Source organism: Trichomonas vaginalis, chromosome II, assembly GCF_026262505.1.
Source record: "Trichomonas vaginalis G3 chromosome II, whole genome shotgun sequence".
Classification (NCBI taxonomy): Eukaryota; Parabasalia; order Trichomonadida; family Trichomonadidae; genus Trichomonas; species Trichomonas vaginalis.
The window spans coordinates 7,706,812-7,734,691 of record NC_067204.1 but is presented as its reverse complement, the minus strand read 5'-3'; the positions used below and the strand labels follow the sequence as shown (position 1 = coordinate 7,734,691).

The window sequence follows — 27,880 nt, the reverse complement described above, 5'->3', positions numbered from 1 at the left end:
ACATTAAAAATATTATTGCAAAGAAAACATTTGATTTAATAAACATTTAATTTATTATAATTAATTTTTTATTACAGTATAGTAAAAAATGCTATAAATAAATTATTATATTTTATTAAAATGTGACTTTTAATAGTAAGTGAATAAAATAAATCAGGAATTGGGAAAGAAATAAGGTTAATTAAAAATAATGAAAATTACAAGTTTAAGGTTAATGAAAAAGTGACAATGGGCGAGTTTGTCCCCCACTCAATTCCTAGTTGAGCATTGTGCAGATGTTAACATGAAACTTATTCTCTTTCTTTTTAAATTTATCATTGTTTTATGATATTCTCTTTCTTTTCATAATTTTCATTGTTTTATCACATTATCTTTCATTTCATATTCATCATAATTCTATGACATTATCTTTCTTTTCATATTTATCATAGTTTTATTACATTATCTTTCATTTCATAATTTTCATAGTTTTATTACATTATCTTTCTTTTCATAATTTTCATTGTTTTATTACATTATCTTTCTTTTCATATTTATCATAGTTTTATTACATTATCTTTCATTTCATATTTATCATTGTTTTATCACATTATCTTTCTTTTCATAATTTTCATTGTTTTATGACATTATCTTTCTTTTCATATTTATCATTGTTTTATGACATTATCTTTCATTTCATATTTATCATTGTTTTATCACATTATCTTTCATTTCATATTTATCATAGTTTTATCACATTATCTTTCATTTCATATTTATCATTGTTTTATCACATTATCTTTCATTTCATATTTAACATAGTTTTATGACATTATTTTTCTTTTCATATTTATCATAGTTTTATCACATTATCTTTCATTTCATAATTTTCATTGTTTTATCACATTATCTTTCATTTCATATTTATCATAGTTTTATCACATTATCTTTCATTTCATAATTTTCATTGTTTTATCACATTATCTTTCATTTCATATTTATCATTGTTTTATGAAATTTTCTCGATATTAATGAATGCCCTCTTAGACTTGCAATCAAAAATAAAGCAATAAATATTATCAATTTCTTAGTTGAACATGGTGCTACAAATTGAGAAAGGGACAGACTAGCCCATTGTCACTTTTTAATTTAGCAAATGAACGCTTATGGAGTGGAGTTTTTGGGTAAATCTGATTTGCTTATAAATGAAATAAAATCAAAAGAAACCATATTGGCATTATATTATGCAAAAATAAATGATGTTACTTAGTACTTTTAAAGTTAATTTCAGAAAAAATTTGACACAATGGTATCCGGCACATACAAGTGGTGTACAACCAAAATATAAGTTGGTTTAAACATATATTGCTATATCTCATGATCTTACTTAGTACTTTTAAAGTTAATTTCAGAAAAAATTTGACACAATGGTATCCGGCACATACAAGTGGTGTACAACCAAAATTTCATATCCTTAGTTTTACATTTATGTTTAGTTTTATTTCACCTAATTTTCAAAAATCATAATTGAATTAGATGGCCAAGTTATTCAAAACACGACCAAGCTTATCAAAATAAGACCAATATATTCAAAACTCTTTATTCTTTCAAATCATTTCATTTTAATGCAGATCCAAGATCACGAACTCACATATATCGAGTTGCTTAAGTATGGAGTGCAACAAGAAATCCAAGCAGGTTGTAGTTATTCATATAAAACTAGGAAAGAAAGAAATCAAATCCAATTTAATTGTAAGTGGCCGAATTGTCCATGTCGCTTCCTTGTTGATACACTTCCCGATGACAAGTACCACATACGAAAATGTATTAACACCCACAATCATTCTGCCCCTTTTCCAAACAAATCACAACAAATTACATCATATTTTTATAGATCTTATTTAACAAGATATTTTGAATCAAATCAAGACCGTGTTTACGCACAATTAAGGTGTTTCAAAGATCTTAATATCCCATTTGATAGTGGGATCATTCCGGAAATGTTTCAACAATCTACAGATGCTTTAAAAAAGTTTTCTAAACGCCTTCATGCAATCAATACCAGTTTCTCAGCGGATGATGTTACATCTCTTGCAATTTTGTCGACATGGTTAAGAGTCATTCTCCGGATGATCTCATCGAGTTTATTCACGAGCCAGATCGTATGATTTTCTATTACGCCCCATTCGAAGCAAATGCTTTTTCACATCAAATACAAACTTATCACATTGATTCCACTTATAAGCTCTTGCGCTCTCGCATACCATTTTATGCCGTCACTGGCAAATTCGCGGAATCAATTGTTTTTTCGTTTTTGTATTTTTTCGTTTGGCCCGACACAAGTGAAAATATACAAGTTTGTCTCACAGCATATTTTGGCTCCATCAATCGCGAACCATCTTATTTTTCAATGGACTGCGCACCTCAAATCACAAATGCTGTTGAAACAGCCATCCCCTTATGCCAGATCATTTGGTGTGGCGTTCATGTGTTGCGCGCTGTCATGAGAAAGGCTGAAAAGTTTCAAGATCGTTCCAACTTCGAAACTTTCTATAACTTAATGAAGTTATTGGTCTTTGGTTCTGAAGAGGAAGAAATTGATCCTGATGAAGTTTACAACAATTTAGAAGAAATTTTAAATGAGGAACCTGCTGCCCGTGAATACTTTGACCGACAGTGGCGCCATCATCTTGACAGGTGGATGCTTCGCTATAGAAATGAAGGAGATGGAACAAACAACATCTCGGAATCACATTTCAAGGTTTTGAAGCACCAGTACTTCCCAGAAAGGCGAAATCTTCGACTCGATGAACTTGTCATCGAGTTATATTCCAGTGTTGTTCCTTCATTCCTGATTAAGTTGCAAATTAAAGGTCTGGATTCAGAGAGAAGTGTTAAAGTTATCAAAAAAGTCACAAGAGATTTCGAAGAAATGACACAATTTAAAAAAGTCGAATGCATCAGTATGCTTGAAGCTGTTCAGAAAGTTAGTATACATAACAAGGGTACGACGGCACTGCGTTCCACCGTACCCCTGTTATGTGAATTTGACACTTTACAAAACCGTTAACGTATATTTTACAATACAAACGACAACACTAACTTAACCTTAAATATTTACAAAGCCGCCAACCACTTCACCTCACTAATGTAAAAAATAAACGTTCTCACTTACAAAAGTATTGCAACTCCTCCCATTGCTGTGCTTCATATAACAGCTCATAATCTTCTGACTCACTTTCTTCTTCATATAGGTCAAAATCACTGTCATAGTTTATACCTGTAAGTTTTGACAAAGCTAATGAAACACGCTTACCGTTTGTATCATATGCTTGTATAAACTTTCCATTATGCTTGTAGTCATAAACGCTCAAACTAACTTTACCCTTTCTCCCTCGTATCTGATAGAATGTATTTTCACGAGGAACGAAGAACAAATTCTTGAACTCATGACCGTTGTAGTTTGTTATCTCAATAGTTTTCGTCATTTATATAAAAATAAAATAAAAAATAAAATAAAAAAATAAAATAAAAAAATAAACTTAAAATTAATGATATCACCACCCTCACACGTATGAAAACATAGCGCAAAAATAAATTTAGGTGAAGTGGTGAAATCTCACCTCTTTTTTCACCTCTTTTTTCACCTCATGAATTCATTGCTTTATAACTCTCTTCCTTTCTCCAACTCTTCTAACTTCTTCCTAAGTTCAGCAATGTTGTCCTCATGAAGTTTAATCTTCCTTAATATACCTTCTCTATCTAATGGTTGCTTTATCTTTCTAAACTGAACTCTACCATCCTTCATAGTATGAACGTAAAAACCTTCTGGAACCGCTCCTGATTTAATGTATTCTACCAAAAATTTTTGTTTCATTGCTTCAGTGACTTTAGTCGTCATTTTACTCTAAATAAAATGTTCAAATAAAATAAAACTAACGTTATTTTTTTTCAGTAAGGAAACGCAGGAGTTTTACGATTTATTTGAGGCGTAGGTTCTGGTTTAAATGTTGGAGTCGGTTTAGGAGTTGACTTTTGAACAGGAGTTTGTACTTTCATAGGTTCAGGAGTCATTGAAGGTTTTGCTTGTGAAGGCGTTGGTTTTGACGTTGGTTTTGGCGATGGTGTCGGAGTTTGTTCAAATTCAGCTACTTCAGTATTATTTATAACATTTGCTTTATTTCTTTTCAACATCATTACTGCTCCTGCTGTAGCTAGCAAACCTAGTGGGAGACCATATTTTATATAAGGACTTGACCAAATGCTATTTTTGACAGGAGCTGGTGGAACACCTAACCTTGGTGAGACTGCTCTTTGCCATTGTGCAGCTCGTAAGAAATATTCAATAGGTGCTCCATAATCGTTTGGTAAAGTTTGTTTCATAGATGGTGAAGGTTCACGAGAGCTTGATGAAGAACTCATTTATAAGCTTTAAAAATAAACGTTCATCCTTTATTCCTCACTGTCGTCCGTGGCTAAGTTATAGTCGTCAAGTCTTATTATTGGTATGCCTGACTGTCTTACTTGTATTGCAAAGCAACAATCCCTCATAAATCCAATAAGTGGCTTTGGTACGTTTTCAGTTGCTAGTTCAATAGGTCCTTTAACAGACAATTTGTATGTTATTGGAGCAGTAGATGTTTGACCTTGCTGGAAGCAAAAGTCCACTTCTGTTGGAAAACCACATAAGAAATGTGTGTTGTCATAGCTATCCCATTTATGTTCCACACTACCATCATCCACCAATGACCTCATAACATCTTCATTAAATCCAATCATATCATTGTTTGTATTGCAGGCGTTCGCAACCATTTCATAAATACAGGTCCATATGATTTTTCAGGTTCTGCAGGCATATTTCCATAAGCTCCCATGGAAAGCTGAAGATATTTAAACTTAGGGTTCTCAAAATTAACATAATAGTTGTCTTTCTTTCTAAATAGTGCCCAAATACTTTTAACATTAATAGGCGTATAAGCTGCTGTAAATGTTGCACTTGAACTATCTGTATTCTTTGAGAATGAACCGTCCATAGGAATCCAATCCATAACTTTAACAGGAAAACATAAAGCCTCGTTTGTATAATGTTCTACAAGTTCTGTATAAATGTTAGGGTCTAAAGAGAATGACTTTGGATGAATGAAACATTCATTAAAATCCATCTTTGTTCGAAATAGTTGCTGGGTTACAGTTGTAATAGTAACTGTTCCACTAGCTTCTACTGCCTTCGTTATCATAGTGAATGGTTCATTCCATGGAACAAATTTATTTGTCGGTGGATTTGAATCTGAAGCAAATGCAACTTTAAGAGTTGGATTGAAAGCAATGATATCATTTACAGATATAGATGTGCATTGTAAGGCGTCGCTACTGAACTTTACTTTAAGCTGAATGTTTCCTGCAAAAGCTGGAATAAATCGAATAGCTTCTAATGGAAGGAATCTTCTAACAGGAATTCTTAAACGAAGCTTAAAATCAAATGATTTTCCTGCTGTAATTGGACCACTAACAATTTGTCCTGTTCTGCATGTTCCCGAATGACTCCATACATCTTCATGTCGAGTCTTTGAGAAAACATCTACTTTCTTTATTTGTTCGGTAGTTTGTGAGTTTGAAGTTATATATGCTTCTTCTCTTGCGTTGTCTGAGAATATACGATACGACCATTTGCAAGGATTTGATATCCAGCAACTGCATAGAAAGCGTCATCGAAACCAATCCAAAATCCTGGTGGGTTTGTTTTATTGGAACCTGAACCAATTTCTTTATCTACAATAAATTGACCTTCCATTTTATACGTAATGAATGTATTGTAAAGGTCCAACATATTTTCACCAGGAGGTGAGAGATTGAATGTTACCCATGTGTTATCTTTAGCAGTTCCAGGTTGTGATGGAATCTTTGCGTCAGAATATTTTCTATTAGTGTCACCAATTTGAACTGCATTGTCTATGATATCGAAAATATGAGCGAATCTGATGAATATGCTCTGCTGGAGTAAATTCGTTTAACTGTTCGTTCTGCATGTATTTACTTCAGATAAAAATATCTATTTACTTCATTATTCTCACTCTTCTTCTTGGTATTCGTGGTGGAAGTTGTTTCTTGACATTTTCAATGAACTGTACATTCTCTTTTGTCTCAACTTCTTTCACTGGTGGGTCAGGGTTCTTTGACTCGGTTTGTTTTTCAATGAAATTCACGAACTTTGCAATAAGCTCTTGTTCGTTATTGAAAGAACATCTGGCTTCTTTTCTTCTGGTTCTATTGACTTTTCAGTTTGAATAGAAGGCTTAACATGGGCTTCGTGGACTTCACCCTTGCCATGCACCTTAATGTTGTCGCTCTCTGCATTCGCTAATGGTACCTTTCTTTTTCTTACGTATATTTTACCATCTTTACTCTGACTTACGTAATAGAAAGGATGTTGTATTCCTCTGGCGTCATTTAATATAATAGACTCTCGCTCTGATTTTGACAAGCTCATTTTACATCGGTTAAAGTTTTAAGTTAGTTTTTTATCTACAGTCAAATGACTCAGACAAGTCATATGGACAAGACCCAAGGGGTCATAGATGTTGAAGCATTGAAGAAAGAAATTCGCGAGCAAATTTTATCCGAACTGAAGGAACAAAAACAAGAACAAAAGCCAGAGAGACCAAAGAGAAAACTTAGTGAAAAACAACTAGCTGCATTAGCTGCTGGAAGACAGAAGAACCCACGTTTGCTGGCGAAAAAAGCTAGAGAAGAAGCAAAAGCAAAGGAAGAACAAAAAGCAAAGGAAGCTGAAGCAAAGAAAGAGTAAATGGTTTATTTTTATCCGAATTAAATGTATAGACAAATACCTTTATCTGTTGCGTTCAGTAGTGAAAACCCTGACGTCAAAATAAAGGGGAACAGAGTAACGTTTAAGTTTCCAACAGACTGGATTGTGAACATAAATGAAGAGAAGTACATTGGCATAACATCTATGTATATAACACGTGCTTTCAGAAAGGTTGACTTTATACTTCAAGTCGAGATAGAAAATGACGAACAGTCTTTAAGCGCCCAAAACATTCACATATACAAATACTTTAAAGACGATACAACATTGTTGCAATGTATGATTTCATTTAATGAGATGTTCGAGAAAAAGTTCAACATTGAAGTACAAACTTTACAGCCTTTACGTGAGTTTCTTGCACAACTGAAAGAAGAAGGTAGTCAGTCACAACTTATAGACTTTCATTATGAATTTAATGAAAATGAAGATGGAACTCATGACTGTCAATTCATTGTATTCTCACCATTCAATGAAGTCGCTAAAAAGAAAGAAAATCCATTACGTATAAGGTTTCAAATCTCTGAACCAAGTGATGATTTTAAGAATGTTTTCAATTATGATGCAATGCTTCCGAGGAAAAATGAATTTTCAAAGATTGTAACACCTGGCATTTGGGATAGAAAGCAAGCAATACTTTACTCTAATATAGCCAAAGGCGTTGAAAATGAGTTCATTGGTCATACAAGAACTTCACCACTTCCTAACCCTAAATACTATAAATTAACTGGCTTCAATCGTGAGTTTTGGATAGACATGTTCTCCACTCATGACCATAAATGTCCAGTGTTCTTGCCTCCAGATGGGAAGGACTGTCTCTACATTGAAGCACAACTCTTAAACTCTACCATCGCAGTATTGTAAAATCTACGCTAGCTTTATTTTTATCACGAATGACCTCATTGCTGACAAAAATAAGCCGCTAGCGGCAAGGGCGAAGCCCATGACCTCAGAACTTCAACTTACGAATAAAGCTTGTTTTAGTCGTTATTGAAAAGTTGAACTTTTCAGCAAAGCAAGGTTGACATGACTTACATAAGTCGAATGCAATCTCTTGACCGTCATAAAGTGCTTTGTAAAGTTTCATTAAACTGAACTCAGAGTCTTTGTCATATGTTCCAACAGGTATGTGAATGTTCTTATCTTCATTGTAATAGCATTGTATAGCTTCAGGAAACATTTCATTAGCGGTTAAAGCAATAACATCTTGCTTCACGCCTTTCATTCTGCAGTGAAATGCAACTTCATTTAAATCGTTAGTGAGTAAGTCTATGTAGGTCTTCTTTCCACAGAAAATACTTTTATAAGCTAAACTTTGTTTTCCAGGTGTTATTTCTGCGAAGTCAGAATGAAATTGACCTAATGTTTTACCAATAAGTTCTCTACCGTATCTCTTCTGAAATTCCTGAGCTAACAGTGGGATGTCTTCATTGAAAATATGCATGCTATCGCAGTCCTGGTAAAAGATTTGAAGACCCATATCTTCAGCAGTACAGAATACTTCATTCATAATACGTTTTGACATAGACAGAATATTAACACCAAGTGGACAGAAGTTAAAGTGTCTGCAAATGCTTTTCGTTAGCTTGAAAATAGTTTTATCTGAACCATCCAAACCTTCGAACTTCACTATATGGTTGTAATTTCTTATAGCATATCTTATAGCATCTTTGTCATTTACTATGGTTATTTTTGACTCAATAGGAGATAGAATAGTTTTGCCATAAATGCTGTTCAGAATGAGTTTTATAATTTCTTGCAAAGGATTTCCTTCTTTCTTATACTTTAACCTTAACTCAAACAACTTCTTTACTTCATCTCTTATTCTCATATCTCTGTTTCCATCGTAATAGTATCCTTGCAACACTTCACATTTGACACATTGATATTTTATGAGGTCTTGTAATGTTATATGGTCAACATACATGAGACAGCAAGTGTTTGAACTTCTTGGAACGTTAAGTTCTGGATTTAGTTCAGGGTCGCAAACTATTAAATGAAAGTGTCTGGGTATACCAATCTCTGTTATCTTAATGAGAACAAAGAAGCAGACATAAACTTTTCACCAATGGGTTCCTTTTGGTCATCATCGAATAAATGTCTCATGAGATACTCTGTGCTTAACATTTCTTCCTTCAATACTTTGGAATACCTTCTAAAGTATAAAGTCTTGCTATAGCTGAAGGATATAATGAAACAGTGTCGAAGTCAGCAATGAGTTTCTTTTTGCTCTTTTGTTTCATGTTATCTGACAACATACATCTTCCACCTTGAATGCATCTCGAAATAAATTCTCTTGGGTTATTTGAGAGGTCATAAAGATTTCCATTCGGGAAGTATACTCTGTTCTCAAACAATTTGTTAGCAATAGAACAAATACTAACGTAGTCATAAACGTTTAAATCAAACTCTTTCAATAAGTCATTGCGGAACTTTACAAAACCTCTCTTAAAATTCTTACATCTTGTTTGCAGTAAAACGTGCTATATTTTTCTAAGTCGAAGTGGTTTTCATCTATTCTGCAACCTTTGATGGAATCTATGTTCTTCATAATGTATCTGCATCATGGATAAACTTACATGCTTCAGAAATGACACCAGTTCTGTTGTCATTTGCTAACAAAACACTGCTGTAGTAGTTATATGGAAATACTTCTTTCGGTCCTGTTTGTAAGTTAAACATAGCAGGAAATAGTTTAAGCTTCTTATTTATAACACTGTAAGAGTCTTTTATAATAATTGCCCGTCCTTTATATAAACCAGTTATTTGCATTGTTCGTGAACCTTTAATGATGGGAGTTCCTTTCACTTCTGTCATGTGTCTTAAGATGAAGTTTATGTCATAACTGAGGTTATGGAAAATATATTAAACTCTTGTCAGGAAGTCTTTCCAAAATTCTGTTGCACAGTTTTGACCCCAAATGCTTTCACTCACTGAACCATCTTCACTGTCAGATGTTAAAAGCTTTATGAAAGCCGTCTGTGCTACACTCAAAGTCAGCAAAGAAAACGTGCTCAGGAATGAATTTACATTTAGCTTTATTTACTTCTTTTGACTCTGCTTTCTTCTTCAGTTGTACACAATACTTTGGAGATATGTCAAATCTTTAAATGGTGCAAGGTTCTGTTTATATAAGTCAGTAGTATATGTGAAAAGTTCTCCATAAGAAATAGGTTCGAAATATTTGCACTCCACAATGTTTTCATAACATCCATAACGGTGTTGTTCTATCATAACGAACTACATATTTATCTTCTCTCTTTGTATAAATCTTCATCTGTTTTCTCAATGTTCATTCCACCACACTCCTTCAAGATTTCTATATAGTTTCGAATGAAGTATGTTGTCATTGGTAATCTTTCATTTAGCATGTAGTGGTCTTCAACAAGAAGTAAGTCAATAGTTCTAACAGTTTCGCATTCTTTTGGTATATATCTCTTTATTTCATTATGTCTTGAGTCATTGAAATAACCAATGGTAACATTAAATGCTATACCTGTTGAATCGGAAATTTCTTGTACTTTACTTTGAGGAAAGTCTCTAACACGAATGACTTCTCTCATGTGGTCAATAGTTTCTTCATTACTCCAGCCTGAATGCAAGCATAAACGAAACAATTGTCCTCTGTCATAAGTGTTGCAGTTCTTTTGTTCAGTTCATTGAAGATTTGGTAGCGTTCAAGATTTATAGGTAATGTGCAAAGATACTTCCAGAACTGACCGCTTCTCTTCTTATAAAACTTCTTTTTCACCATTATCTTTCCAAAAGCTTTCTATAAGTGCTGGGTTTCCTGTTTGCTTAAGAGCTTCCAAAATGGCTTTCTGGTCATTTGTCAGTGTGCTTTCATCTCTATATGGTCTCTTTTTTGGTTTGCCTTTCTTTACATCTGACATCGTTAAGCCTTCATATTCTGTTAAATCATACATCTTTATTTCGGTAAGATTCTTTATGTTTGTCAAGAAGAAGTCATAGTGCATTTCAACAATACCTGCAGCATTTGCTTCTATCTCTGATATAAAGTTCTCCTTCAAGAGCTGATGTAGTAATGTTCCAATATTATTGAGGTTTAACGTAGAACATTCATACTTTCCACCAAGTTTATAACATACCATCCATCTCTGTTGGAGTTTATTTTAATTTTCTCTAAGAGTCTCATGAAAACCTTACCGAAATGTTTGTGTAAATATCCTCTGTTTGGTTCATCTAAAGCTTCGATGTTAAAGTCAATGAGTCTATTGCCTGACTTCACATTTCTCTTCCTATTCTCTTCATCTTTCTTTAACCATCTCTCACCTTCTTTTGGTTTGTCGTCAATGGAACGAATGACATCGTTAGCTTTGCGAACTTGTTCTATAGCACTTTTAAACATCTCTCTTCTCTGTTGTTTCAGTGTGTCGTCTCTTCTTCTTGTTTCACCAACGTTCGCATGGGCTACGCCCGCGCCGTCATGCGGCTTTGTTATGTCAAACATCTCTCTTCTTACTTCATGAGGTACAGCTCTTCTTGTTTCACCAACGTTTGCATTTGTTATGTCAAACATTTCTTGACGAACATCATGCGAAAGAGCTTTACGAGTATGACCAACGTTTGCATTTGTTATGTCAAACATTTCTCTTCTTACTTCATGAGGTATTGAACGTCTATGATATAAGTCAATAGCAATGTCATTTAAAGGAAATGCTCTTGCATGGACTTCGTCCTCGCCGCGTTGCGGCTTTATGAACTCATGAATTCTATCATAACTTATTGCACCATTATAGTCTTTAATGAAGTCAGCGAGTGCTTTTTTGTTTGTTGCGTAATGCTTTGCAACATCTATATTAGCTTCTGTAAGAAGTTGTTTTATTTCCGAGTGTTCTAACTTAGACAACTTCCGATACATCTTTAGTAGGAAATAAAAAAAATATTTTTTGAAAAAATTAGATTAGATTTTTTTTAAGTTATTTTTCAAAATAATTTAATATTTTTATTTTAATGAAACACATGCAAGATTGCAAGTTCTTTTCATACAATGCTCTCGCTACTGCCATCAAGAATGAGTTCAATAATGCTTCAAACGTTAATGTTATCTTTAACAAGAAGTTTGTGAAAGAATCTAAGTTTGGTCAGTATGTCAGACCATTAGCTATCGTCATTGACCGCAAACGTTATACTTCACAAGAGTTAGCAGTAGTTTTGAAACAAAAGGGTTTCTTCGTGAATGTCAAAGATACACACTATACTGTCATAAAGAACTCCAACATTGACTTCTTCAGTATTGCTATGAATCTTTCCGAACAGAAAGAATATAAGAAGGGTGAAACATCTGTGAAATATTATCCTTCATCTCTGAAGACAATAACGAACAAAGATGTTATACAAAAGTTCTTACCAAAGGTTGAAGAAGCTTCAATTGACATTGACGAAGAAGTGAAATGGTTGAAGAAATTGACCCTGAAGCTATTTAACCAAAAATATATTTTTGGTGAAGAGGTGAGATATCACCTGTTTTTTCACCTCATTCTCTCTTCGTTAATGTTGTCGTGACTTCTTCGTTAATGTTGTCGTGACTTCATTCTTCCTCTTTGAAGTTATCGAAATATTCTGTTATTTTTTCCTTCAGTAATGTTAAGTCTTCTTTGAAGGTAAGTATTGTGCAACCTTTGATGTCATAGTGTGTTTGAGGAAGAGTATTTTTGACAATTTCTTTATTTGCTCATTCGGTGTCATTGAAATCGGTAAGTTTTCACGATAGAACCAGTTTCTGTCAGATTTATATATTTTAGCAAGGTCGTAAAAGCTTTTGTTGTTTCTTCTGACTAAATGCAACATAACCATATCTCTATCTTCTTCTTTCTCCAACTCTTCAGTATAAATCATATACTTATAACTCTTTTCCTTTCCTTTTGGTACTGAACGTGGTATTCTTTTCTGTATGCTTTTGTCTTTGGATTCAATGACTTCATCTTTTGCTTGAAGTTTCTTTTCCATCTCTCCACGTTCTGCTTTATATAGTTCATCTAACATCATGAAAATATAACAAGCATAACGAGGTGAAGCCCACATTGCTACAGCATTTACTAAAAGTCTATGAACATAATAACCTTTCAAACCAGGTGCCAAATTCTTGCGATTTTCGTACGGAATCTCTTCCCTCGGTTTTCCGAGGGAAGCAATCATATGAGGAAATTCTTCTAAAAGTTCTTTTGCCTGTTGGTTTTCAAACCAATGATATGCTTGCTTTGTAGAACGAAGAGCGTTCATTATACTTTGCATTTGGTACATGTCATCTTTGACAGAACGAATGAGTCTCAATTGTTTGTTATATTGTATGTATTCGTATTCTTCATTTATGGCTTCATGACTATAACTGTTGTTGTGTTCTCTAATGTTGACATTACTGTTCTTACATACAGGATAAAAAAATAAATAAAATAAAAACTAACTTTATTTTTTCTGAGATAAACACTATTTCTTCACAACATTAAATTTTATCCTGTATGAAATGACTTTAAAAAGATTATTGACTGACTTCGAATACTATCTCATTGACGCACTGACAGACCCTCAAAAACTGTGTTGAAAGTTCTTTAAGCTTTAAGATTGAAGGTACGACGCATTTTGTCTTCACTTACGTATTGAAAGAATATGACCGTTATCATAACGAAGTGAATCAAACACTAATAAAATTTGTAGATAAAAAATTGGTTAACAATGAATATTTTAAACGTGAAGACCCAAACACTGCTGGAGATGATGAAGAATACAGACAAGTTATTGAAAAAAATAACGCAAGATTAGATGCAATAGAAAAGAAGTTTAATGAATGTCTTACAAACACGTATGAATATCTTATGCAGTGGGAAGCCAGATGGAAATAAATTTACGTCAAATATGCAATTTATAAAATCTTATGTCGACAGGCTACGTAGCACAATGGTCTAAGGTGGTGTTATGGAGGGGTCAAGGTCTGTGGTTCGAACCGCGACAGCGCCGTATTTTCTTATTTTCTTTATTTGTCTTGTTTGTCGTGAATAAAAAGTATCATAAAAGTGCTCTATCTTCCACGGGAATAAATAAAAAATTTACTTTATTTCTTCTTTATTTCTTTGTTCCCGTGGAAGAAGGTTTTGCTGTTTTTTCTCAGCCGAAAATCAATGATTTTTTCATTTTTGGAATCCTTAGCGAATGAGGAATCTTTTCTCTCGTGGAAGCTTTGACCAAAAATAAGCCGCTAGCGGCAAGGGCGAAGCCCATAATTTAGGTGAAGAGACCCAAAGGGTCAGAGCCGCAAAGCGGCTAGGTGAGATTTCACCTGTTTTCTCACCTCTTTTTTCACCCTCGTGACTTTGTCATAACTTCTTCGTAAATGCTTTGTCATAACTTCTTCGTAAATGCTTTGTCATAACTTCTTCGTAAATGCTTTGTCATAACTTCTTCGTAAATGCTTTGTCATAACTTCTTCGTAAATGAGTGTAAATGACCAAAAATATATTATAGGTGAAGAGACCCAAAGGGTCAGAGCCGCAAAGCGGCTAGGTGAGATGTCACCTCTTTTTTCACCTAATTTCTCACCCTCAGCCGCTAAGCGGCGAGACCCAAAAGGGTCTTGAATTTTCATGAATTTCCTTAAGATAGAAAAATAACGTTAGTTTTTTTTTATTTATTTTTTTATTTTGTATGTAAAGATATGATTTCAACAATCGGCACAACAACAATTCAAGCCGCGAACGGCGGGACTCTGTCCACAACAACTTCACCAAACTCGTTAGTCATGAATCCAACATCTATGTTAGTAGAGATGAAAAGCTTCATTCCTTCTTCATATACTTTCGAAACAAAAATCCAGAAGATAAAGCAAGAACTTTTAACAAGTAATTTAGACTGTAGTGCGAAAGATGAAACAAATGAACAGTATCTTTATGAAATGCAGGACATTATTGACCATTTACCTAAACTACCTGAAATTCAGCATCAAAAACTAACTATTCCTGAATTCGATGAAATAGAAGTGAAACCAACTGACTCAGTAGAAATAAAGAAGTTCATTCGAAAGGTAAACTATGAGTTTCTAGGATTTCATTGCAACCATAAGGTTATGGACAAAGATTGCGACATGGTATATAAGAATGTTTCTGACATATATAAATCCGGGGAGTTTAAGACCTACGATAACTTTGTTTCGTTAGTTGCTGAATGTGTATGGCAGATAAGAGATAAAGATAGAAGAGGTAAAATATGGAACGAACAGATAAGACCAACTGCTTTTGAGTTAAAGAAAACCATTGACGCTTTAGTTGTTTTAGCAGGTAAGGTTTCAATGTATAACGCAAAAATGAACCCGCAATGTTCTAAATGTAAAGCAGCAATTAGGAAATATAACTACTCCGTCAAAGAGATAGAAAGAATGCGAAACGACTATGCAGACTTAAAGAAAGAAGCAGAAAAGCCAGCAGAAAATAAAATGGACATGTTAGCATTTCTGAACAAAAACTATCCAACTGCTGACGATTTCCTTCTATCTGACGTCAAGAAGAAATATAAAGAAACTTTCGGCATTGTTAAAACTTTTGACATACTGACAGAAGAAATAGAAGCTACGAAATTGTTTAGGATTTCAAATATACATCGTACAATTCATGTAAAACGCTTGTGAAAAACTGGGGTGAGAAAACAGGTGAAAAAAGAGGTGACATCTCACCTCTTCACCTATAATATATTTTTGCTTTAATTAAATGCTTTCCGGAAACGTCGATGAAAATCATATGGACAAATTATATGAAAAAATTAATAATGATTACCCCTCATTAACCAGGGAAATGACGGATTCTATAGTTCGTAAATTCGATGAAATACAGGATATGTGGTTCGACAGATTCGACATGAACGATAAGGAAAAGAGAAAGAACGATAACAATTTACTTACTAAAAGAATCCTAAAATCTAAAATAGGTGAAGCTTCAACATTTAACACAGTACATAACTTTTACACCGCTGTTTATATTTTCAATAATTTATTTAACGATGAACGAGAAAGAAAAAGTATGTTTAACGGAAGAAATGAATATGATTTTATCCTTTGTGCTGTTCGGGATGTTGACATGAAACTAAAGAAAATATTCTTATTACAAGATGACACGGTTGAAGATGAAGTCAATGAGTTTTTAAATCGTGATTTAAATGAAATTGATGAAGTTATGACCGAATGTTATAAAAATTCAAGAGGTGAAAAAAGAGGTGAGAAAACAGGTGAAATCTCACCTCTTCACCTCAATTATATTTTTGGTGTAAATTTATGACAAAAATAAATGGTACCATTAATAATACATGACTGTTCTCATTCATGTCTGATTTACATCCAACGAAAAAGTTTAGAAGAATTTTCTTATTTCTTTCTGGCATGTTTTTATCTTTCCAGTACTCCCGCTCTAATGGTCCCAGATGAGTTGGTTTAGATTCTCTCAAGTTCTTAGATGGTATAACATCTTCAACGCCTCCTTCATATCTTACTTTATAAGTGTCATCGTTTGTGTTATAGTCAAGTATTTCAATAACCACTCCTCGCTTTGCTTCGTCAATGGTTTCAGCAAGTTTGCCATTACTACTTTCGACTAATTTATGTCGAGGGTAAAATGCTATGGAGTCGTCAGCAGCTTTTATAAGATATCCATTACCTTGCGTAGAGTCTACGATATAATAATTTCGACTTAACCTTAAACGTTTCTTTGTCAATGGTTTGTCGTCAAGAACTACACGAACTTTTGTACCAGGAATGAGGGTAAATTGTTTGAATTTCTGATATTTTGTGTTTGACTTAGTTTCTTTTGTATATACTTTTCTTCTTGTTGTTGTGTCATTGAATTTGGTGTATGTCCTGTTGTAGAATGTGTTGAGGAATTATATACTTCGAGAAAATGTTTCATTGTTTCTTCGGTAAAGTCTCGCTCTTGATTTAAATCTCTGAGAGTCCTTATGAAGCGGTTAATGATACCGAGTATGTTATGGTTATGGTCTTCAGTAGTGTAGTGAGTTATGTTATGCTTAATGAGAAAATCTGTGATTTCATTGCTGAGGTATGCACCGTCTTGGTCTGATGTTAAAGTACTTGGGCTATGTTCTGCTACAAACTTTTGTAAAACTCTTAACACTTCATGAGTTCCTTTATTTCTCATTATATACGCATATGCTTTACGAGTGTTAACATTTATGAAGATGAGGAATGGTTTATGTCCTCCTTTTCTGCTTTGAATGAGAGTGTCAAATTGGTATGCGTCAGGAGTGTTGGAGTAAATTGGTAAAAAGTAGTCGTAAGGATTTATTTTTGTTTGATGTACAACATTTTTGTCAAAGAACCTTTTCACTTCAGCTCTGTTAGTAAATCCCGAACTCTTTGCAGCTTCATTGAACTTCTTAAATGACCTCCATGGATGTTGTTCGAATACTTCTTTCAAGCTCATTTATGTAAAGTTAAAGATTTTAACCAACTCGTATCCAAGCGTGCATTGTTATATAAGGAGGCATATAATCTTTTCCATTACCTGCTGGGTCTGTAATACCAGCTACAACATGTGTATGATTTCCTGCAGTTCCACAGAAAATACCTGTGCTAACATCTTTGGGGTCAGTTGTGATATCATATCTGTGCATTCCCTGTCTATCCGAACCCGCTGCAAGATTTGTATAACCTCTTTTTGTTATTGAATGTGAATGGTTTCCTTCCACAGATGTTCTTCCACTGAACCTATGCATATGTGAAGGAAGGTTTTCAATACCTATTTTCTTTGAACCTCCCATCTTCATTGACTGCGTATTAGTGTAGAATGGAAAACTGTCAACTATTTCATACCATCTACCACCAAATAAAGTGTTTGGATTTATTGGATTCATAGACGTATAAACAGCTCCTATAGGATATATTAAATCATATATGCTCATAACTCTATAAACATATTCTAAAGAACTTATGTCATTAAATACCATTTGGAATGTATCTCCCGGATGAAATGTTGCATTTGTTCCACTTTTATAATGTAATGTTAGTTCAATAGAATTATCCAAGAAAAATTCAAAAGTATCTGGTTGAAGACCTCTAACAAATTCAAATGGAGTTGCTGGTTCACCATTTATAATTTCTGTTGTAAATGTCATTGTATCTGGTTTCGAAAATTTCTTTGTTAGTTCTGCATCCACATAAGTTTTATCTGCTTTCTTGTCTAACATTGCTGGTAGTTCATATGCTTCAAAGTTTCTGGCATGATCTTCGGTATTCCTGCAACTCTTATCTAAATTGTTAAGAGTATCTTTTACGCTTGTACTCGGATTCTCTAAAGGTGCACTTGAACCAAGGTCAAAGTTCAATATTATGTCGTCTGCTCTAACAGTAGTGAAGGATTTATGTGTATGGTTCTTGTCTGCTTTCTTGTCATATAAATCTTGAGCAGTGAATTTAATATTATGTTCATCCTTCATGACATAAACATCTTTACATCTAATGTTTCTCATCGTCGTTATGTCGTCATCCGATGTTAAACCTTGTGGAAAGTTAGGAGGTTTACAATATAATGCAGCCGCGTGCGGCGGGGCTCCGCCCTCCCCACCAGTTTCTTCAACCGTTCCTTCAATACTTTCTATAGCAACAGTTGTGAAGGATTTATGTGTATGGTTCTTGTCTGCTTTCTTATCTAACATTGCTGGTAGTTCATGTGCTTCAAAGTTTCTGGCATGACTTTCAATGTTCCTGCAACTGTTATCTAAACTGTTAAGAGTATCTTTTACGCTTGTACTTGGATTTTCTAATGGTGCACTTGAACCAAGGTCAAAGTTCAATATTATGTCGTCTGCTCTAACAGTAGTGAAGGATTTATGTGTATGGTTCTTGTCAGCTTTACTGTCTAAAGAAGTTTGAAGTTCATTTATATCGGAGATGTTGTGTTTATGAGATTTCAAAACTTTGTTCGTTGCGTCAAGTTCAACTTTGTCAGCTTTACTTTTAATAGCATCTTCAAACGTTATTTTTGCCTTAACTCTTAACATAAATCTTGGTTCAACTAATACACCATTAACAGAGAAAGTAGAGGCATAAATTTCATCGTTATAACTAAATGCTTCTGGTGCTTTACCTGTGTCATACTGTACAGTACAGCTTATGTCATAACCTTTAGCACGAATGTATTTATATCTTCTTTCATTAACATTTTTTGTCTTCGCTTCATCACTTCGTGTTAAATATCCATGGTAGTCCGTTATAATCTGTTCGTCTGAAGTTATATAATGAACGTGGTTTTTATCTGCTTTTTCGGCTAATTTCTCATTAACATCATTCACTTCTAATTCAACTCTTCCGCCAGAACTCTTATTATCATTAATCTTTTTCATTAATTCGGTAATTACGTCATAAAGACTATATTCTGTTTTCGGTTTTGTAAATAATGAGTCAAAATTTCTTTTCATCATTACATCGCTGACATTAATGATATCACCAATTCCTTTTTCATTTATTCTCTTCATTAATTCTGCAATAATGACGAATATATAATCTGTTAATTTATTCTCTTCATCGAGGGTTATAGAATGTTTTGAAATTGAATCATTAACTCCTCTAAATAAATCAATAACTTCAGGATACACGTTTTTAATGTCTTGAATAACCCGACCAGTATCCTCGCCACTATGTGGCTCTGAGCCCGTTGGGCTCTGTTGTTCATGTTCTTCGTTCCCGTCGTTACGTGGTTTTATATCTCTAACCATCATCAACGCAGCCATAACCGGAGGGTTTGTTGCTACCTGTTCGAAAATCCGTCCGTTATGTATGGTATATCTAAATAATTTCTTTGTGTTTGTTAAAACATTTGAAACAAGTCTTTTAAAACCATCTACAAAATTTCCTGTTTCACCTAATGTTCTTGCAGCATTTACAAGCTCACCCATTCCCGCTTTTGACCCCAAAAACGTCCATATTGCATTTATTTCACTCTGTATAGTTGTCCATTCAGCGAAACTAACACCCGCATTCGCTAAGCTGAAAATGAAATTCAGTGGATCGAACTTAATTCCACCTTCTTTTTCAATTTCAACGAACTCACTAACATGAGATTTTAAATATTCTTTCGTTAAAATTGTTTTCCCCGATGTTATGTCATTAACGAAACTATCACCGTCAAAAGTTAACGAATTCAATTTCGTCGTTGATGCTTTTATTTCATACACCGCTTTATCGATAGTTTTTGGCTCACCTTCTTTAGAAGCATATGAAACATTAATGAATGAATTATATGTATTCGTGAATGAATTAAAATCAATGATTTTCATTAATGACGCCTTTAATGATTCATTAACTGTTGAATCCCTTAAAACAATTAATGAACTGTCATGGGCTTCGCCCTGGTCGCTTCGGTCTGAAAGACCTTCAGGACTCAAAGAGTCCGTTTGCGACTTTATGAAAGGTACACTGCAAACCGTCGAGTTTGGATCAAATGCTGTAGTTGGTGCAGGAATATTAATGATATAAGTCATTAAATCATTAAGTGACGTAAATAATGTTGTCGTTTTTGATTTAATTTCTTTAGCATCTGTTATATATGGTAATTTTATTTCTGTAGTTTCTGAATTAAAGATATTCGCTAAAATGTTTTGTAAACTGTTTTGAACAGCTGTGTAAACCGTTGAATTCGGAACTCTTACGATTTCACCATCCTTAATAAAAGGCATTGTACATGACGTAGTGCTTGGGTCAAATCTTTCGGGATTATAATTCAACATATATTCTAACGCTTCATATACAGACCTATAAACAGTTGTGTCGTTCTTCATGACAACTTCACCATTTACAATGAATGGCATAGTGCATGGAGTTAAAATAGGGTCAAACTTTTCATAGTCCTTCCATGTTATGTATTTCTCGGTATTTCCATCAGAAATAACAATATATTTGTCAGTAAGTGTGAGAGAGTATTGACCAAAATATAAACGTTTAGCTCTGTCAGCTTCATACGCATATGCAGCAATACTCATATTTTAATGAGAATAAAATGTTGTTCTATTTGCAAAGTACAGACCCAAACGAATACGGGACAGTAAAGCTACAAACAAACTTAGGTCTTCAGAATGAAGCGCTTGCTTTCAGAGTTGTTGACTTCAATACTATCGCTTCATTCGTTATAACAGATGAAACAGATTTCATGGAGCTTGAAATAGATGGAAAGAAGCACGAAATAAGATTTCACAATAATGTAGAATATAAGATGGAAACATTAGCTGGAGTGTTAAATGCGCTCATAAATACTACAATAAACAAGGAGAACGAAGAAAACTTAATGAATGTTAAACTTATTGCAGGAGTTTTGAAGTTCAGTTATGCGAAGGAGTTTAAGATAACACGAATGAGTCATAGAGTTCAATTGCTTCTGGGAGCATACCATATGACATGTCCTTTGAAAAGTGTTGACAAAACGATTGAGATGAAATCTGTTCCATACGTATGTTATGGTAATTGTTTATACGTTGAGTCAAAAATAGCTAATGTCACAGGTATTTCAGGAGTTAATAGTAAAGGTTCAGTAGAATATAAATCCTTCTGTTATGCAGTCAATTCAATGTTCATTCCAAACGTTCCTGTCATAGTAACTCATTTAGGTAAATGGGTTCGCATTAGTCCTCATAATTTGAAAGACATGCAATTCAGACTTGTTGACTTTCAAGGAGAGCCTGTAGAACTGAAGGCACCAGTGCGAATGACTGTTGAAGTTGACTTTTTAGAAAATATTAAATGCAACAGCTTACAAGAGAACTCAGAGCTAAAAATATAAAGTATGAATGTTATGTATTAGGTCATGAACTTTGGTTATTGCTGTTTGATGAAACAAATGAGTTAGTTATGTCAGTCAAGAGAACAGAAAAAGGCGTCAAAGGCGCCGAGCGCAAAGCGCTATATTGTGTTAGTGAAAACTGCACCAAGTCAATAAGATTAGGTTTGCATTATGAAGATGAGTTCGATACTGTTGAAGAAGTTTTGGATAGATATTACAAATTGCTTTAATTTACTAAAACATATTTCAAACAAAGCTTATATTCTGTTGAAAGTTTTGTATACTCGTTCGAATATTTATACTTAAACTCAACTCCTGTAGTTCCTGGTGTTTCAATGATGCGGATGTTACCTATTTTCATGAATGGTGGCGTTTGACCACAGCATTCGATTTCAGGGTCGAGATAGTCAATGACACATTGTTTCCCTGTTATTCGTGATATAACATTTTCAAGGTCCTCCTTTGTTAGAATTATTTGGTTCTTGCTTATAAGATTTGTCAAAAGCTTCTTATCGTCTTTGAGTAAAATTGTTTGGTATAACTGAAGAAGGTAATGGTCTACGTTATCTGAAGGATTTGTTTGAACATTTGTGTAAGGGTTGTCGTTGGCTTCTCTTGAAAGAATTTGGTCCAGTGGTGGATACTCTAACTTAACATCTGATGTAGCGTTAGCGTTTGAAGCTGAGTTTAAATTCACGGATTTCAGTTCTGGTTCTTTTTCTTTCAAACACTCTGAACTATAGTTCTTTATGACAATATTGTTTGTCGTTCGTGAGTCAACATTTGATGTTGGTTCAATTGGAACATTAACGGCACCAGCTAAGATGGATTTGCTTCTCATTTCATATAGAATAAAAACCTTTTATATGTATGAAATGAACAATATACTCGACAAGGGTTTGAATGTAAAGCTAACGAATGAAAATATTGTTGAATTCACTGAGACAGGTGCTGTGTATAAAGATGTAGAACTACTGAACAAAAGAGCTAAGGGAAGAAGCAGGAACATGAACAAAGGGTGGAAGCCTATAAAAATTTATGTCAATGATGGCTCAGGAGGTTCAAACATAAAGTATGCAGAAAGTTATAGAGTTTATGCTCTCAAAGGTGAAAAGCCTTCATTTAAGAACAGCTATTCTAACGCATATCCTCAAAAGCTAACGGATGGAGAAGTGGATGATATGAATGACAGCAAAAATATTAACAGAAATGGCGACAGAGATGCATGGAATTTGTTTACCATCAGTCAATTGAAGGTTAAACTTTAAAACAATGTTGGTCGTTCCCATGGAATATTTTTGACTTTAATGGTATTAGTCATGATATGAATCTCAAGGTATGAACGAGGAGAGATGAGAGACTTATATGCTTCCCAAATTTCTTCAAAAGGTAATGTTATACCTGACTGTTTCCAAATGAGTTCAATATCATAACGTGAGAAACCTTGAAAGATAACGAAGTCAGTTATGAGACGTTTTATGTTTAAAGCAAGAAAACGCCATGTTTGCATAAGTATTGCTACAGTTAAGTGGTAATGTCTGACTTTAGTAATGATGTTAGCTAATGGTGAGTCAGGCTTTGACACTAAACCTTTTCCGGCGAAGTCGTCGCAAACGAGCAGAGTATTTGAAGGATACTTTTTGAAGGGGTATTTTGAAAGTTTTGACAGAATGTAGTTTGTAAGTCGTTTCATATCGTAAACTCCTGAGTATTGACGTAAGTGGTGTTTGTCAATAATTCTTTCCATCTCTTCTGAAGTCTTTTGCATTCCTGACTGTATAAATTCAACGATGGCATAATATTTCCTCTTACGTCGAACGTAACGTTGAAGAAATTCAATGAGTTCACTATCTGGAACTTTAACGACAGAGGCTTGAACTTTTGACATAAATGTTTTCGCTGTTGAGTCCATAGAGTCTGAAGTTGCTGATATAATGATTTGGTCATAATATGAATCTTGACCTAAACGCTCTGTTATGAGTATATGACGAATGAGGTTAAATGTCTTACCTGAACCCATCTTTCCACAATAGAAATACACACCATTTGAACAGAATCATAATCTTTGCTGAAAGGAAGAATGAGAGAAGAGTTAAGTTTGTCTGTAGTTTCATTCATGTCTTCATCTACGTCATGTATTAAATGCTTCATTTTATCTCCATTAAAAATGCAAGTCAGAAATATTCAGAACATAGCACCGAGTCTAACTGACAAGAGTATAAAGATATACTATGAACACGTTATGATGAAACCAACCAAAATTCAAGAAAGTCAGTATACTTATGAATATCCAAGACACTGGGTAGAGTATGTAGGAGGTGAGAAAGCTATTGAAATCAGACAGGTTCGAAGTATTCCAGCAGGAAGGACAATATTATTGAAGAACTTTAATGTTTTGAGGTATAATGATGAAACAAAGAAGCAAGATAGTTTTCCCATTGCTGTGTATGTGAACCTAGACACAGGAGATGACATGAAAGTTTTTAACACAAAGCTTCAAACGGTAGTGAGAGAACAACTGACTGCGGAAGGGCATCCATTACCTTCAGAAGTTACCATAGCATATAATTTTGAAACAAACTCAATAGATTTTAAAGTCATCTCTGCAAAGAAGTCAGGTTTTACATTTAATGAAGCAGATGTATATTCGAATGAAAACTTCAAAGCTATTGCATGGTTAGATAATGACGATTGCTTTAAGAAAATATTTAAATTCAGTGACTCAACGATGTCAATAGATGACCTTCGTGGAATGTTACCATCGACGTTTACAGTAGAAGGTTCAGCAGGATTGCTTACAAGATTGTCAATTGGTGGTATTTGGTCTCGTGAGAACATTGTTATAAAATCCAGTATAAGTGAATTTGCTGAAGAATCTATATTATGTCTTTCAAACTACATGTATTCGCCCGAAGCATTATAGTATAACAAACTTTGTCAGTAAGTTTAACATAAGACTTGTCGAACCTTCTTCAATGAAAGATGTTGTGCTACCTAAAGATGGAAAGGATGGACTCATTATTGAGATGATTTTAATTGCATATTAAATGAGCTTGTTCTTGAAGGTCAGTCATGATGAAATAACTGTTGTAGAAGATGTTAGCAATTGTTCAGACATTTTGAAGCGAATAGATGAGATAAGAAAGAAGTTAGATAGACCGCAAAGCGGTGAGGGCGAAGCCCGTGAGAATGTTTATGTTTCATTGACTTTCTCCAGTAACGAGAACTTTTATGAGATAATATTGAAGAGAGATGATTTTAATATGGTGTAAATGGTAGCTTGGGCAGCTTTAGGCGCAATGGGAACAAAAGCATTAGCATTTGGAGCAAAAGCACTTGGAGCTTATGACGCAGTAAATAAAATGAGTGGAGGAAGGGTTTCGAAGACATTAGATGCAAATAAAGGAAGATTGGAGGCTGGGTTGCAAAGAAGTTAAGATTAAATAAAATAGGGCTCATAAATAAAGCATCCAATTTGGTTGCGACTGAGTCAGAAAATGCTTTAGGAAAGGACGATGAGTTTGCAAAACACGCAAAAGACTTTAATGACCAGATGAAAGGTGAAACAATGCATTTAAATAGAGTCGATGGAACTCTTCCTCCACCAGTAGTTCTTCCGTATGGTCCCTATGGAATGTATGGAAACCCTTACGAAAGACCATTTGACCCATTGACTGGTGGAAGTAACTGGTATCATTACGGACGAAGAAGAAAGACAGTCAAGTTGGAGACAGACGTGAAGAAAGCAACTAAAAAGAAACCAAGGAAGAGAGTTATAAAGCAATGAATTCATGAGGTGAAAAAAGAGGTGAAAAAAGAGGTGAGATTTCACCACTTCACCTAAATTTATTTTTGCGCTATGTTTTCATACGTGTGAGGGTGGTGATATCATTAATTTTAAGTTTATTTTTTATTTTATTTTTATATAAATGACGAAAACTATTGAGATAACAAACTACAACGGTCATGAGTTCAAGAATTTGTTCTTCGTTCCTCGTGAAAATACATTCTATCAGATACGAGGGAGAAAGGGTAAAGTTAGTTTGAGCGTTTATGAAGAATGAATGGAAAGTTTATAAAGCATACGATACAAACGGTAAACGTGTTTCATTAGCTTTGTCAAAACTTACTAAACTATGACAGTGATTTGACCTATATGAAGAAGAAAGTGAGTCAGAAGATTATGAGCTGTTATGTGAAGCACAGCAATGGGAGGAGTTGCAATACTTTTGTAAGTGAGAACTCCCGAGTAATAGAGAAGGATGGACCCCCACCATACCCCCTGGGGGCCCCCCTTTTTTAAAGTAAAATTTTTGTTTTCCCCCCGGGTTCCCAAAAAAACACAAAAGGAAACCCAAACCTGGGGTTTTTGGGGAAAAAAAGGCAATACCATTACAGTCCAAAAATATTTAGATGTGAAAACTGCTTTGACAATCTTCGTTGACAAATACCATCCAACAAAACTGACATCTGACTGTGAACGTTCTTTCAAATCAGACGATATTAAAAACTATCTGCGTTCAAAAAATGTAAACCAATATTTCATTGTCGACAAAAACCATTCTGCTCTTGGTGTCATTGACAGTTGTATAAAAATCTTAAGAGACTTAAACCAACCACAAGGTGGTGAAGCAAATGAATGTCATATGACGACAAATATAGACATTTCTCCATGGCAAAGATGAGACAAGTTTTAAATATTTACAATAACCGTAAACAAAAAGGTTTGGGAAACCACTCCCCGAAGAAATGAAAACAACCCTGACTTAGAGAAAGACTATATATTTAATAGTTTAGTCAAAAGAGACAAAAAAAGAATGCCAGGCTTCAAACTTAAGAAAGGTGACAGTAAAAATAGAAATACCTAAACGCGACCCATATGAAAATACTATTGACTATGACAACAATGGGAACCGACAGGTACTCACTTCGTGTTCGTAAAAATAGAAGAAAGTATACAAGAGAATATTATGAAGTTTTAGGCAAACATGGCAAAATGTACAGACTGCAAGCAGAAGATAAAACTACTATTTGTCAGACCTCGTTTCAAACTTGTCAAAGTTCAAGGTGGTATACTTTCAAAGACAGTTCCTAACAAATATAAGACAACTCCTGACGAATATGCTAAAGAAGTTAAAATGACGACTAAGCAATTCTATACCATGCGTAAACTGTCATGTAAGGTGGCATGTAGTCTTTACTTTGTCCCGTTGTTTGTGTATACCCTGAAACGAAATGTGTATGGTTTCCTTCTCCCTGAGTGTCATCCCAGTAACAATTTATAGCAAACTTAACGTCGTCTTTAACATCATATCCTTTACCTTTTGTCATTCCTGACCAATCCCAATATCTATGCCTATGCAACCTGCTTGAGATGTACTTAAATCTATGTAGTGACTGTGCGCAGGTAAGTTTTCACCTGAAATCGTTTTACTTCCACCTGTTTCCTTTGAAGAGTTTGCACAATACAAAAACCTGTCGACTATTTGTTCCCATGCACCAACCACCAAACATTACTTGAGGACCTCTTGCTTCCATAGATGTATAAATAAGAACCTACTGGGTTCATTAAATCAAACATATGAGATATTATAGGATTGTCTCTTTTGAACTTAAAATATAGTGCAACTATTTCAGGTTCTTCTGGTTTGTGTCAGAATATTTTTTATAATAATATCTTATGTTTTCAGGGTAGGTAAAGTCTTGACTATAATATTTATTTCTGTCATCTTCATAATAGTATACTATTCTCGTTTTTTCTATTGCATTATATCTTTAATATCTATAAAAATCTAAATATAATGTTAGCTTTTGTTCATCTTACATGTGGTGTTTCTAACGTCATCTCCATAGTCATAATAGTATGGTGCTGGAGCTGGGTCAGGTAATGTCATATCTGCCATTTCATAAACTCTTAAATATTTCTTTTGTTCGTCTCCATATATGTTTAAGTAGCAGTTGTTGTCTAATGGAACTTTAACTTGTGTACCATCATTCTTTATATAGCTTACATACATTTCATTGTTATTTTTCGGAATGAGTTTATACCGTGTACCATTTTCTAAGGAATGTACAAACTGCCATCTAAAATATTTGTTTTCTTCATTGACAGAAAAGTCACCAACCATAGTCTCAATATTTTTTGTTCCAACTAACTTTGGTAATATTCATTGACATATGTTTTATCTGCTTTCTTTTCAAGCTAACGTTTAAGTCTGTTATTTCAGAAGATGTATGTGTATGTCCAACGTCACTTTTCCTGTTTAAGTTTCTTGTAAGTTTGTAATATTTGCAA

At 34.1% G+C, this 27,880-nt stretch overlaps 9 protein-coding genes and 7 pseudogenes across 16 annotated transcripts, besides 4 other annotated features; 7 read left to right on the top strand and 9 right to left on the bottom strand.

Moving 5' to 3' along the window:
* Positions 1 to 251: part of a mobile genetic element that runs on past the window's edge.
* Positions 252 to 1,091: 840 nt separating this feature from the next.
* Positions 1,092 to 2,966: a mobile genetic element.
* Positions 2,965 to 25,828: a mobile genetic element.
* Positions 3,147 to 3,467, bottom strand: TVAGG3_0503640 (uncharacterized protein; the record flags this gene model as incomplete). Its single annotated transcript, XM_001314918.1, has 1 exon — positions 3,147 to 3,467. One exon carries the CDS (start codon positions 3,465 to 3,467, stop codon positions 3,147 to 3,149), a length of 321 nt encoding a protein of 106 aa, XP_001314953.1.
* On the bottom strand, positions 3,931 to 4,401 carry TVAGG3_0503630 (repellent protein 1 family; the record flags this gene model as incomplete). The annotated part of the gene is made up of 1 exon (XM_001314919.2): positions 3,931 to 4,401. The coding sequence occupies one exon, from the start codon at positions 4,399 to 4,401 to the stop codon at positions 3,931 to 3,933; it is 471 nt and encodes a 156-aa protein (XP_001314954.2).
* On the bottom strand, positions 4,432 to 5,216 carry TVAGG3_0503620 (annotated as a pseudogene). The gene has a single exon. A coding segment is annotated over exon 1 (785 nt).
* TVAGG3_0503610 lies at positions 6,036 to 6,466 on the bottom strand (annotated as a pseudogene). The gene has a single exon. A coding segment is annotated over exon 1 (431 nt).
* Positions 6,512 to 6,784, top strand: TVAGG3_0503600 (uncharacterized protein; the record flags this gene model as incomplete). Its single annotated transcript, XM_051236732.1, has 1 exon — positions 6,512 to 6,784. One exon carries the CDS (start codon positions 6,512 to 6,514, stop codon positions 6,782 to 6,784), a length of 273 nt encoding a protein of 90 aa, XP_051094556.1.
* TVAGG3_0503590 (uncharacterized protein) lies at positions 6,809 to 7,666 on the top strand (the record flags this gene model as incomplete). The annotated part of the gene is made up of 1 exon (XM_051236731.1): positions 6,809 to 7,666. The coding sequence occupies one exon, from the start codon at positions 6,809 to 6,811 to the stop codon at positions 7,664 to 7,666; it is 858 nt and encodes a 285-aa protein (XP_051094555.1).
* On the bottom strand, positions 7,755 to 9,619 carry TVAGG3_0503580 (annotated as a pseudogene). Its single transcript has one exon. A coding segment is annotated over exon 1 (1,865 nt).
* Positions 10,874 to 11,684, bottom strand: TVAGG3_0503570 (organellar and viral DNA polymerase type B; the record flags this gene model as incomplete). The annotated part of the gene is made up of 1 exon (XM_051236730.1): positions 10,874 to 11,684. A coding segment is annotated over one exon (811 nt), but the record flags the coding sequence as incomplete, so codon positions are not given.
* Positions 12,354 to 13,179, bottom strand: TVAGG3_0503560 (annotated as a pseudogene). The gene has a single exon. A coding segment is annotated over exon 1 (826 nt).
* Positions 14,472 to 15,437, top strand: TVAGG3_0503550 (organellar and viral DNA polymerase type B; the record flags this gene model as incomplete). Its single annotated transcript, XM_051236729.1, has 1 exon — positions 14,472 to 15,437. One exon carries the CDS (start codon positions 14,472 to 14,474, stop codon positions 15,435 to 15,437), a length of 966 nt encoding a protein of 321 aa, XP_051094553.1.
* TVAGG3_0503540 lies at positions 17,231 to 18,814 on the bottom strand (annotated as a pseudogene). Its single transcript has one exon. A coding segment is annotated over exon 1 (1,584 nt).
* Positions 19,435 to 20,488, bottom strand: TVAGG3_0503530 (uncharacterized protein; the record flags this gene model as incomplete). Its single annotated transcript, XM_051236728.1, has 1 exon — positions 19,435 to 20,488. A coding segment is annotated over one exon (1,054 nt), but the record flags the coding sequence as incomplete, so codon positions are not given.
* TVAGG3_0503520 (uncharacterized protein) lies at positions 21,022 to 21,585 on the top strand (the record flags this gene model as incomplete). The annotated part of the gene is made up of 1 exon (XM_051236727.1): positions 21,022 to 21,585. One exon carries the CDS (start codon positions 21,022 to 21,024, stop codon positions 21,583 to 21,585), a length of 564 nt encoding a protein of 187 aa, XP_051094551.1.
* TVAGG3_0503510 (uncharacterized protein) lies at positions 22,452 to 22,853 on the top strand (the record flags this gene model as incomplete). The annotated part of the gene is made up of 1 exon (XM_051236726.1): positions 22,452 to 22,853. One exon carries the CDS (start codon positions 22,452 to 22,454, stop codon positions 22,851 to 22,853), a length of 402 nt encoding a protein of 133 aa, XP_051094550.1.
* Positions 23,702 to 24,574, top strand: TVAGG3_0503500 (annotated as a pseudogene). The gene has a single exon. A coding segment is annotated over exon 1 (873 nt).
* On the top strand, positions 24,858 to 25,372 carry TVAGG3_0503490 (annotated as a pseudogene). The gene has a single exon. A coding segment is annotated over exon 1 (515 nt).
* Positions 25,829 to 25,968: 140 nt separating the features above from the next.
* Positions 25,969 to 27,880: part of a mobile genetic element that runs on past the window's edge.